The sequence below is a fragment of the Eubalaena glacialis genome, chromosome 8 (genome assembly GCF_028564815.1).
Source record: "Eubalaena glacialis isolate mEubGla1 chromosome 8, mEubGla1.1.hap2.+ XY, whole genome shotgun sequence".
NCBI classification, from domain to species: domain Eukaryota; kingdom Metazoa; phylum Chordata; class Mammalia; order Artiodactyla; family Balaenidae; genus Eubalaena; species Eubalaena glacialis.
In genome coordinates this window covers 107,407,744-107,421,458 of record NC_083723.1, presented here as the reverse complement: position 1 = coordinate 107,421,458, position 13,715 = coordinate 107,407,744, and the positions used below count along the sequence as shown (strand labels likewise).

General features: G+C 35.0%; 1 protein-coding gene across 4 annotated transcripts in view; it reads right to left on the bottom strand.

Annotated features, from left to right (window-relative positions):
• The window catches only part of MKLN1 (muskelin 1), a 326,912-nt gene that overhangs the window by 64,967 nt on the left and 248,230 nt on the right, over nucleotides 1-13,715 (bottom strand). For all 4 annotated transcript variants that reach the window (XM_061198731.1, XM_061198728.1, XM_061198730.1 and 1 more), the window contains one exon: nucleotides 2,822-2,934. In XM_061198731.1, the coding sequence (XP_061054714.1) occupies nucleotides 2,822-2,934 (113 nt within the window). The remainder of the gene's footprint in view (nucleotides 1-2,821; nucleotides 2,935-13,715) is intronic.

Below are 13,715 nucleotides of genomic sequence, written 5' to 3'. Positions count from 1 at the left end.
ATACTCCATTTGAAGTGAGTATCAAATAACGGTTGTATTTCCCTGTGCTGTACAATATATCCTTGTTGCCTAATTATTTTATACATAGTAATTTTGCTTTTTAATTGCATATCATACTTTTAAAACATATGCACTGGGGTATCATCAAACAATAAAACTTGTACTTACTGGTGTAAAAAAACAAAATGAAACTCTGTTCAATTTTGGAAGGAATGAGCATTTTGCTGGAGCCATATATCCTCATTCACTTCACTGCTGGATCAACAAAAGGTTTTTAGGTGTTTAAATGAAGAAAGTAGTAATAAATTATAATAAATCTGAATTCCAGTACTGGATCACCACTTTACTTATCTCTATGGACTTCAAAATAACAGGAAAAAAGTGTTCTCATCAAAATAATTTCTGTATTTTCCCAGTACTAGTTTTAAATAATTAATTGCATTCTAAATATAACTTAGAATATTACATTAACATTACTTTTGAGGACCCCTGTAATCCATCGCCCTTTCCTGCCAAAACAGCCACTCTCCTGAATTTTGTATTTGTCATTCCTTTGCTTTTCTCCAGCATTAATTTTTTATTTAACTTATCTGAACTGTTTACTCACTGAAGAGTAAGCGTATGATCCACGCCTTAAGGAATTCAGAGTCTCCACAGGGAAACAGAAATGTAAACCAATGATTATAGTAACCCATTCAAGGAATGTAAGGGGTTAAGTGTTCACACCAAAGGAAGCTTCTAATTCTGGTTAGGGAAGTCAAGAAAGGCTTCACAGAGGAACTGAAGTCTGAACTGTGTTTTAAAGAGTAAGTAGGTATACACTACATAAAAGCTGGGTGCATGGGAGGAGCAGCCTCTGTTAATTCCAAACTGGGAAAACACTATTACAAAGAACACAGGTGAGAACGTTGAATAATTCTAGCAACTATAAGTATGGCTAGCACATAAAGTCAAAAAATGAGGCTAGAAAAGTAGATGGGGACCAAATTATGATGAGAAATTTGAAGTTCTTACTCTAAGCAAAAGGAACTAAGGTAGATAAACTTCTTTATTATTGTTGTTGCTGTTATTACTCACACTTCCCTGTATCTATGCCCTTGGACAGTGCTGCCCATCACCCAATAACTGTGGATTTGGTCCCATGACTTCTTTTGGGAAAATGGGACAATAACAAATCTAATTGAGCGCTCATGTCTACTTCATCCTCCTTGCAGCCCTGCCCCTACACGAGAACAAGACTCATGCTAGCCAAGAGGAAGGTGAGTGGCTATGTAGAACAGAGCCAAGTAGCCTCAGAAGCTAATCTAGACTAGCTGACAGTCAGCTGACTCCCAGCACATGAGTGAGCGCACCAATCTACAGACTTGTGAACAAAATAAATGCTTATTACTATATGCCACTAAAGTTTTGTGGGTGCTTGTAATGTAATATATGGAATGCAGTAGATAACAGAAACAGGGACTGAGGCTAACCACAGGGTTTAAGCAGAGGCGTCACATGGCCAAATTTTTTTTTTTTTAAAGACTGTGGTAATGAATGGACAATAGATCTGGAGATCAACAATGGAAGCAAAAAAGTTTAAGAAAGAAACCACAAAGTTGGAATTAGTGCCAAAAGGAATAGAGAGGAAGAAACATCTGAAACGCAATATTGAGTGCTAGAACCGGTGGAACTTTAGGCCCTAATTAGATACCCTCAATGAAGAAGAGGGAGGATTTCAGGATGAATTGTAGGCTTCTTGCAAGAATAATTACAAATACAATTAACTCAGATTTAAAATAGTTTAAGAGAAATCAGATATGTATTCTTTTAAGATCTGTCTTTATTTTTGGTGAGGATAAAAATAATCATTTCAGAAAATGGTACTTTAATATTGAAAAGGCAAAGGCCATTTTCACAGGGATAATAAATAGAAATCAGAATTTTAAGATCTCTTTAAAAAGATAAAAACTACCCAAATGATTAACAAAGGAACACACCAAGTAAACAAGGATCTAATTTCCTAAGATTAAAGACACAGCACCAGATTTTTAAAAAATGGCCTTCCTAGATTAAAATCAGTGGTTTTGAATTAGGTCTTTTCCTCACCTTTTCATTGCTGCTATTACTGTTTTGTTTTAGTTTATTTTTCACCTTGTAATCTGAAATTGCTTAGAGGGAAAAAAGTACAATAAAAAATTCTATAATGATTAAAAAAATAATATATGAATATGTGCTTTATATCAGGGTATAATTAATTATGCACTTATTTAATTCAAAAAATTAAATAAAAGAATGCCGTAAATCCAAGACATCCTATTCACTATGGAAAAGCTTTATGTATATATGTATCAACAGACACACTCACATATGAATACATAAATACAATTTTAGTTAAAAATAAAATATACATCATTTGTGAAAACTGATAAGATAGTCAAATAGTGAGGGGCCAAAATAGTAAGATAGTGAAGAATCAAAAGCACATTTTTCCAGAGGAAATAAAAATAAGATAAATGTTCAAAATAAGAGTAGAGGTGACAAGAACATGAGAAAAAAAAATAGTTACACAGTTACATTTTAACTGAAGTGGTTAAAAACTAAATTATATTAGATACCCATTTCTATTTATCTCTATAAAATAGATTTGTTCATGTACCAACAGTTGAAGAACCAGGTATAGAAGCTGGAATGCAAGAATACTTAAACCAAACTTGTCACCACAAATTATTCTGCTACCACTGCTGATAGACATTTACAAAGAATACAAATCATTCAGAAAAAGAGGTGTACGACCACACCCCTATCGTAATACAGATGGATGAAAAGTCTGAGAACTTGCCTCTTTCTCAGTGTCTCTAGAGATACATGTCCATTGGTTCTCTTTCACACTGTACGCCCAGAAGTCAGCAAGATCTTGTGTTCCATCCCAGCCACCAAACAAATAAACAGTCTCTGTGAAAATTAGAAAAATATGTGCAAAAAAAATAAACTTAAGAACAAAATTTAAGTACAGGCACACAGATCAAGCCATTGCTTCTAAGATCATTTAAGAAGGTACATCTAAGTAAACTTAAAAATGAGATTTTTAACCTGGCTAACATTCCAAAATAAATACTAGTATTTCCTAAATATAGGCATACGGAAGGGCTGCTGCAGAACCACTATCTTGAGAGATTTATAAATATAAAGAGAACTAGGAGGCATCCCCTAAGATTCGGATTCCATAGGTCTTCAGTGGGTAAAAAAGATTCAGTACTTTTAAAGTGTCCAGGGGGAATCCTGATGTGCAGCCAGTTTAGGAGTTTCTGTGTCAGGCCACAAAAAATTTACATTTACCAGCTTCTTAACAAAGCAGCTTCAGATAGTTAAAAAAAGGGAAAAGAAAAAAAAAAGAAATCCCAGAGGAATATACAGTGCAAAATATAACATAAAGCTATCTAGCTACTTCTGAAAAAACTTCACATTAAAACTGTTTTCTATTACAATACAAAAAACAATGGTTAAAACTAGCTGTCAGTTAAAGTTAGATATCTTAAGAATAAAGTGATGCATAGCCTTGATATTCCCATGGAAACTGGGGGAAATTTTTCCAAATATATTGTGGTAGATTTAACTCCTCAGAAATCAACTTTTAAGTCATTCCAGGTATCTTGAGAATTTGGTTTCTTCTAATTCTGAAATGTCTATTATACCTATGGACTTTATCACGTGATAAAACATTTCTTGCTCTGTAACCAGTGAAAATTTCTACCTTGCTTTATAAAATAATAGTGCCTTTCCTTTCTTCAAATATTTCTTCCCTTTGTAAATATCTTATGTCTACTGGCTATGCATGCCTACCATTTTTTTAAGTTAAATATAATACATTACAGGAAAACTATAAAGCCATCTACTCTCTGACATGCCCTAGGCCAATATATGCGGAGACTGTCATCTAAATTACATCCCATCATGAAGGGTTGAAATGCACCTGGAAATATTGTAACACTACTTAAGAAAATTCTTGCCATTCATAGAGTTGTCTTTTAAGAGATTTTTGTCATATTTTCATATAATTTCAAACTCTAAGTGAATTTTCTAAGTGAAAGAACCTAGGGGAAATTAAAACAATGCTTCCGGATAAGAACAGACCACTGGAACAGTTCTAGTGCTAACTGGGTAATCAGGTATAGGTCACTTAACTTGCCTGGGTCCTGATTTTTTCATTTACAAACTCTCAGTGTGGTGGTAAAGTTCTTCAGATATAAGTTACATGAAAACATTCTGAAGGCTGTCAAGCATGAACAGCATTTCTACCTTTAAAACATGCACATAAACACAAAATACTTTGTAGTTACTAAGTACCACTGACGCAATGAAAACAGTATCATTGTATGTTTCCATGTCTAACCCAGTACCTTGAACATTTTTGCCTCTGTACAAATGTGAAATAATGGAAACTATTAAAAAACTGCCATCTCTCAGAAGTATAAAACAATCCATTATCATTAGTTAAGTAACATTCTGTTTCCCAAATGGCACACAGTAATACCCAGATACTGAGAATTCTACGGAAAAAAATTAAAGAATTTTCATCTGACTTAAAAATTATTTGCCAAGGCCTCACTATAAATGCAATTAACCCCATTAAATTCTGAAGCCTGGAGAGGGAGGGGGTATATAACTGAAATAGCAATAGCAATTGACCTTTTGTTTTACAGTGTTTCTGGGCACCCTTTGGATAAGGTTACCCTGGTTCACTAACTTTAATAACCCTTCCTCTTGGGATCTGGGTTCTCAATGTTCTTTCTGAAAAGCAGGTCTCTTTGTACACATAAATTCTCACAGCAAAGAAAACCCACATTTCCACAACAGCCTCATTGATAGCTGAGCAAAATAAAATCTGGCACAGAGCAAGCATCCCAATGGAATTAATCCAAGATGTCATTCTTGTTCGTGAATGCTTTGTGGTCCCAGTTAAAGTTTAATAGTAAAACTGAATGAATCAGATGGTAACAGGACCTTATGACATACCTGAATGAAATGTATAACAAAATTTTAATTAAATCATCTAATCATTTAAGTTAAATCATTCAGGAATGAAATATTATCTAGAAACAAACACCAGCAAAAATATTATTTAATGCATAAAGGATACCAAAAACTTTTAAAGATTATAGAAATAATCAGACAAAACTGTAGTGAGAAGAAAGTAGAAAAAAGAAAATGCTATTATTTGCAACATGGCAGTAGCCTGGTTTACTGGATGTCCACTCTCATGCTTATAGGTTATATAACAATTCATGTACATCCCTAGGGCAGTACAATCCTCCTCATGCAGCCGCCCTTTCTCTGTATTTTTTCTTAAAGGAGCACAGGCTACAGAGGCTATTTCTCCCAGACTCACTGAAATGCTCACTCAACATTTTTTGAGTACTAATCTGAATTGGCAAGGCACTTTAGAGAATAAAAATAAAGAAGACATCATCCCTACCCTCAAGGAGCTTACAATTTAGTGAAGAATATAAAACAAGTACATTAATCACCATAATGCAATGTAGACTAAGTGCCATAAGAAAGGTAAAAAAGCACCACGGGGGTTCAAAAAAGGGAAGGGAATATACCAGATTGAGGGGACTCAGGAAGATTTCATGGTGACAGTGGTATCTGACCTATGCATCAGAAAGTGGCTTTGTTGGTAGAATGAAGGAAAGAGAAGAGGACTTTTCAAGCAGAGTAAAAAGTAAAACAAGGGTACAGAGACAGAAAAACACACAAAAAGTGTTTTAAAAGACACAGAATCTAAAGTCAGGCAGATCTTGGATGGAACTGCAGCTCTATCACCACAGCTGTGTGACCAACACCAAATTCCTTAACCACTGGTTTCCTCAGCTCTAAAATGGCACAGAGTACCTATCTCCTAAAGCTACCATGAGAATTAAATAATGCATGCACAGTGGTGAAAACTGTGTGATGAATAAACGCACTGTTCATTTTAAAAGAACAAAAAAAAGTAGTGGAGTGGAGATAAGTTAAAAAGACAAGTGGTGGCCACATCATGAAATGGGTTAAATGACAATATAAAGGTTTTGAACTTGACTCCACAGACAGTATAGTATTAAATAGCAACAGAAGATTTTAAGCAGAGATGTGACATGGTCAGATCTGAATTTGCAGCATATAGGACTTACTGAAAAGGAGGAGCCAGGGAAACAGAAGGATCGGAAATAAAGTGACCAATAATAGCCTATGTTCAAGATATCAAACCAATTTCATTCTCAGAGACTAAATGAATCAATCACCAATCAATCAATCAGTTATTACTCAGGCCACAAAAGCTAAAATGCAACCAGTCTTTTTTACAGGTCTTTTTTCGTATCAGTACTAAATAACCCCTACAACTACTTACTACCCATAGTACTAATCTATAGATCTTAAATACACTAAGAAAAAGGTAGAAATGTTAACACATCAGTATCTTCACACCATTTTGCACAAAGAAGCAGGCTTTTTATTTTATGAGCCCAACTGCAATATCTATCCTCCTCCTCTGATTCTTAGGGGTAAACCAGACTATGCTGATGGCATAATCCTCCACAAGATGGCACACTATTTTCGTAATTAAATCCATCTTTCCACTTTGAAACAGTATAGAATGCATATACTATGCACTGACATAGCATGGGCCCAACCTCAGATAAAATTCAAGTGTCAAAAAGAAGAGGTAGGTGTAGGGTTACTAGGCTTGTAACAGAGGTTAGCTTAATTCCTAGTTTAATGTAGACACGAAGAGAAAAACAAATGAAATTTAAAAAAAAAACTTTTAAGAAACACAAATTTATATTCAAAATAAAAATGAACCCTGTCAGGACATTTAGTTTAAGAGTTTAATCCTTCTGAAAGTGTAGTTAATAGGACATTAGATTGACATTAGAATTTTTGAAGGGAAGAATAAATTAGAAGGGGAAAGATATTTTATATGCTCTTTAACCTTACCTTCCTTAGCCATTCCCTTGAACTCTCAAGACCCAGCAGATTATCAACTGGATTCATCTGTCTCTCTTTTTAAAAAGAGCTATATTTCTTTTTTTTTTTTAATTGGTGAATTTTTGTGTAGCCTTTTTTAAAAAATTTATTTATTTAATTTATTTATTTTTGGCTGCACTGGGTCTTTGATGCTGCGCATGGGCTTTCTCTAGTTGCCCTGAGTGGGGGTACTCTTCCTTGTGGCGCACGTGCTTCTCATCGCCATGGCTTCTCTTGTTGTGGAGCACGGGCTCTAGGCGTGCTGCACGCAGGCTCAGTAGTTGTGGCTCATGGGCTCTAGAGCGCAGGCTCAGTAGTTGTAGCACACGGGCTTAGTTGCTCCATGGCATGTGCGATCTTCCTGGACCAGGGCTCGAACCTGTGTCCCCTGCATTGGCAGGCGTATTCTTAACCACTGTGCCACCAGGGAAGTCCCGAGAGCTATATTTCTTACATAAGGCTATGATTACAAAACTAGAGACTGATCTTTTGGGTGAATTCAACATATGGTTGTAATTTCCCTGCTAAAAGGTTGTATTTTCTGCCTATGACAATATACTTTGTATTAGGGCTATATTTTAGAATTCCTTTCTGATAACTGTATGAAAGAAAAAGATTCGTGTCATACGTAGCTACAGAAATACAGTCATATGAATATATTTGTATTTAAAAACCAAAACCCATGTTTACCTACTTTCTTCAATAGCTTCTTTAAAGAATATCAAGGAAAACCATTATGTGGCATTAAAAAAAAAATATGAAAGCACTTTACATATAATTGGTACAGTCAGAGAGGTTCAGATTTCCACAGAACGGTTCTTTCAAGTGACAAGCAACTTCTTTTATAGATAACCAAATACTGGGATTTTGCCTAAATCTTACTACCTATTCTGCTTGAGAGAGGGAAAAAGGCTGGTACCGTAGGTTCTTAAAATTCAATGAGAGTTGAACAAAGAATTGCCTGGTACCATGGATATTTTAAGTTTTCATCTGGACAGACTTCCACACTGAAGCAAAACAGACATGCCTTTTTCTCTTTCTATTTGCCTTATTTTACCCAGAGTTGAAACCCAATTCAGAGTTGAATAACCTAAGTAGAGAAATGCCAGGTATAGGAATTATGATCAATAAAATTGATATATACTCCCAAGTAGGACAAAATACTACATTCCTCCTCTACTACATTCAATACAATACTACATTCTTCTCTGGTAAGAATAATAGAATTCACTTAGGATAGAAGAAAGCTTTGAAAAATCAGAGTAAAATTTATGCCACCATGTACTTTTTAAAATGGTGAGTCTATCCTTAGAGCTGTAGCAAAATGAAAAAAATATCTACAGACTGAAAAAGGAAAAGAAAATTCAGGGACTATTAATTTTTTAATATTTAAGAAAACAAGATAAACGAAACACTGGGAAGCAGTAATTGCTTCGAAATACAAGTCACTTTAAAGAAGCTGAAACGAGCTCTATGAAGTTTTAGTCTAGTGAAATACCTGGCACATTGGAAGCACTCAATAAATGTTAGCAATTATTAGGTCAGCTATTGTTCCTCACTCTTTATATCTGCAATAGCTTTTAATAAGGATGTAAAGGAATCAACTATGTTTTTCAATTTCACTTTATGGTATTTTATAAGCGAAGTGATATGCTTTATTAGTATTTATGTATTTAAAATTTGCTGAGGTCTCAGGACTTAGCTCTCACAATCTACTGTATTTTCTGTTTTCACCTATCACACCTGAGATTTTCACTGTATCTTCAGCATTAGAAAACTAAGAACCACTATAGTAACAGCAGCAAAAACATGGGCTTTAGAGCCAGACAGTCCTACAGACCTGTGTTCAAATCCCAGCTCCACAGCCCTGGACACAGCACCACCTATTCTGTAAAATGAAGGTATCTACCTTTTCAGTTGTAAATGAAACGTATGAACATATAAAAGTGCTAATCCCAATCTCTACATGTAGTAGGTATTTAATAAATATTACTCCTCAGGTTAAAAAAAAAAGTTCTAGTCTAGTGAAGATGTTCTTAACTCGTTGATGATCTGAATTCATGGATTCTCTTCCAGAAAAATGTACATACAAACAAAATTTTGTATATAACTTCAACAGATTAAGAGCCCTTGCCTAGGAAACCTTCAAATTGCATATTTAAAATAAGGATTGGGCTTCTCTAAACTATATTTCACTACTTAGGCACCAACCTTATAAAGACATAACTTCTAGTTTCTTCAAATTCTACTTGGGGAAAGTCACTCTACTACTAAATCAACCTAATCCTTAACGAAAAAGTTCTTAAAATGAGTTTTAATATTTTTTCCTAAAAATCTAAAAGTATATTTATCCTTTCCTTTCTAAAACATCAATAAGGGCAATATATACAAAAGATGAAACAATCATACCAAAATAATATTGGTTAGTTAGAACGTGGAATTATGGGTGAGATATTTTTTTCCTCAACACAGCACTGCTTTGCATGTTGTTTTAAATTGCTTTTCAAAAATTTTTAAATTGTTTAAAAATATTTCCACTGTGAGATTCTGTCAAAAAAACAAACACAAAAGAAAGATCTCTAAATTTACATCAAATTCTCTCAGTGGAACTAATCAGTATACATTTGTAGATTAATATGTTGCATAGAAAAATACATATTATATAAATAATATATATCGATACTTACATATAAGACATTATTTCATTTAACTCTCACAGCAACTTAATTTATTATTCCTGTTTTTATTGTCATTATAACTCATTCAAGATCAAACAAAAAGTCAGTGGTAAAGTCAGGACTGAAATCCAGATATGTCTCTCTCTCTCTCTAACACACACACACACACACACACACACACACACACACTTCCTTCCCACACACTCAACCTCCAACCACTATATTTAATTGTTATATCAGTAAGACTGGACTAGAAAAGGTTCTTTCAGAGACTTAACAAGAAATACAACTTTGAAGATGATTAAAATCAACCGATGATAGCAGTTATAAGACTCTGGTACATAAATGATGAAATAAAAGTATATGAAACCACCTTGGTAAATTATGCTATTAATAATTTTACAATAGAAGTAGAATTTCTAGAGAAAAAAATCCCAAAGATATCCCAGATTCTGCTCCTACACCCAAATTAAATTCAGAAAGCACCAACTGTTACCCTAAAAAAATGCAAAGTCTACATAACATTTAATTTTTCTACCTAGATCCCAAGGTAATAAGAACTACAGCTTTAAGGAAATATAGTCTATATACTAGAAAAGAACAAACAGAATCACCAGAAAATTTAAATATATTAGAGTATAACCAATAACATAAATTCACCTCAGAAAAATATTAGCATATTACAACAAATGACATCATGACACAATCCACCCATCAAGGTTTAAAGCAATATCAGAGTGTAGTTCCCAAGTAAATATTTTTCAACTTGAAGGAAAATGGATTTTAAAATTTTGATTCAGTTCAACAAATATTTAGTACACACTTACTCCATACCAGGTTTTGCGGCCATAAAAATAAATAATGCAAGATTCTTGTCTTTCTCCCATCAATAAGAATATTGGGGATGGGAGGTAGAAAGGAGAAAGCTGAATAGAGAGGAATGGGATACACAACACCTACACAAGCAACTCTAAAACAATTTGGAAATCATTACAGTAAAAATAATAGTATGAACAAAGTGCTATGTAAATACAGAAAGGGAAATGCTTATTCTGCCTGGACCTGTCTCCTGAACCCCAAACAATATATCTAACTGCTTACTTGACATATCTATATACGTGAATGTCTAACTGGCATCTCAACCTGTCTAAAAACAAGTTGCTGAACAACCCACCATATTTAATCCACTTGTTTTACCTATCTTAGGGAATGGCTATACTATTTTCCCAACTACTCAGGTCAAAACCTTGAGTCATTCATTACTCGTTTCGCTCACACCTCATATCCAATCCATCAGTAAATCCTGTCAGCTGTATGTGACATCTTCAAAATACATCCCAAATCTGACCAATTCTCAACACTGTGATCACCACTCTAGTAAAAGCCAATGCTATCATCACTTCTCTGGTAAGGAACTGCCTCCTAAAAGGTCGCTCTGCTTCTGCCCTTCACCCAATTTGTTTTGTTAAAATGCAAAGTCAGTAACATTTCTCAAAACCCAACAATATTTTCCTTTAATCATCTCACTATGAGTAAAGGTTAAAGTTCTTACAAAAGAACTCAACACAATTGCCCCTCACTACCTCTCTGACTTTATCGCCTTTACTCTCTTCCTCACCCACCTTATATCTAGCAACAAATAATCTGGAAAAAAAACAAGAGTAGAGGAAAGGTGGGCAAGAGTTTACTTCGGAAACACTATTATTTTAACAATGAATACCACTTACACAGAGCAAGGAATTTCATTTGAAATTTTATATGAATACCAGCAGTATTTACTTACCATGTAATGTCAAAACTTAATAGAAATATTTAACCCTTTAAAAAATATATAGGTAATGAATCTTCCCAGTAAACTCCACAAAGGCAGATAAAAATATTACATACCATTTCAAGAGTATCATGGGCCTCCTTAAAGCCCATTCATGAAGCCTCATCTAAGAAAACAAGGAAATACTAAAAGGATAGAGCATGGTGATAGAAAGGAATATAGACAGCAATGGTTAGCTGAAACAAAAGAGTGGGAATGCCAGGGTATGGCAGTTACTAGACTTTTGAATGGCATTTTAAAAATTCCTTTTGTTTTCTCTTGATATAGCAGATTCCTGGATTACCCACCCTCACAACCAGACACCTGTTTAAACTTAACCTAAACCACTATTCTAGAGTCTTATGAAAGTTCAAAGCTTTTTCTGACTTGGTTGAGTCCTAGGGCATCTTTCCTTACATTTCTCTCTGCTTCCAGACATCTGAATCCTCAGAAGCTGCATTTCTCCTCTATCTCAATCTGGATCCCAACCCTAATTGCATCACCAGTTCATTTATATATATTTATAAAGAATTCCATACCAATATGTTTTACACACCATCCCTATAACTCATACTCCCTATTACTCATACAAAGGATCATCTGAATGTGGTTAAACCCCTTCAACTTCACCGTTCACATAGTTAGTAGTGTTTCCACACTATAAGTGGTAATGGTAACATATTGACCATCAAGCTCACTTGAGTTATGGACACCTTTATATTAACTATCATGATTATTTAGTTTTACCAGACTTTAAATTTTTGGTTCCTGTTAAAGGCTCAAAATCCCGTTTAATCATCACACATGGACCTAAATAAAGCTTGACCCAGCATTAAGAAAGTTTGGGGGGTATACAATGGAATATTACTCAGCCATAAAAAGAAATGAAATGGAGGTATTTGTAATGAGGTGGATGGAGTTAGAGTCTGTCATACAGAGTGAAGTAAGTCAGAAAGAGAAAAAGAAATACAGTATGCTAACACATATATATGGAATCTAAGGAAAAAAAAAAAAAAAAAAGGTCATGAAGAACCTAGGGGCAAGACGGGAATAAAGACACAGACCTACTAGAGAATGGACTTGAGGATATGGGGAGGGGGAGGGGTGAGATGTGATAGGGTGAGAGAGTGTCATGGACATATATACACTACCAAATGTAAAATAGATAGCTAGTGGGAAGCAGCCGCATAGCACAGGGAGATCAGCTTGGTGCTTTGTGACCACCTAGAGGGGTGGGATAGGGAGGGTGGGAGGAAGGGAGATGCAAGAGGGAAGAGATATGGGAACATATGTATATGTATAACTGATTCACTTTGTTATAAAGCAAAAACTAACACACCATGGTAAAGCAATTATACTTCAATAAAGATGTTTAAAAAAAAAAAAAAAAAGAAAGTTTGGGGGGGTGGGAAAAAAGCACTGAAACAGATACAAAATGGCTCTAAATAAAAATCCCTCTATTGGGGGGCTTCCCTGGTGGCGCAGTGGTTGAGAATCTGCCTGCCAATGCAGGGGACAGGGGTTTGAGCCCTGGTCTGGGAAGATCCCACATGCCGCGGGGCAACTGGGCCCGTGAGCCACAACTACTGAGCCTGCGCGTCTGGAGCCTGTGCCCCGCAACAAGAGAGGCCGCGACAGTAAAAGGACTGCGCACCGCGATGAAGAGTGGCCCCCGCTTGCCCCAACTAGAGAAAGCCCTCGCACAGAAATGAAGACCCAACACAGCCAAAAATAAATAAATAAATTAATGGAAAAAAAAATCCCTCTATTGATGGCTAAGCCCCTAAATTTCCTATAGTAGAAATATTTGCTTAAAAATATATTCACAAAGTACTTTTATTACATTTTTATCAACTAGTGCTCATACAGAAGTATGGATACTGATCAATTTTTCATTGTAGACCTTTGTCAACCTATAATAAACCCTCAGAAACTATGAGAGACTATGCCTTTAAAGATTCCATCTGGAATATATCCCATGCCTATAATAAGTCATTCTTACTTATTTACAATGACTTACTTTAAGTCATTGCTTTCTTATAATTATTGTTTCTAAAGCAAACCAAGTAAATACTGAAACAACTCTTTTCCTCTCCTTGAAATATTTTTTTAAAGGGAATGGGGATAAGGACCTTGAGTCTGCTGAAACCCTGCCCTTAATGCATAAAACCAAGATATTACAGAAAAATATGTGGACCTTTGTCACTATATGCTGTAAGTATTTTACTTCAAGGATCTCT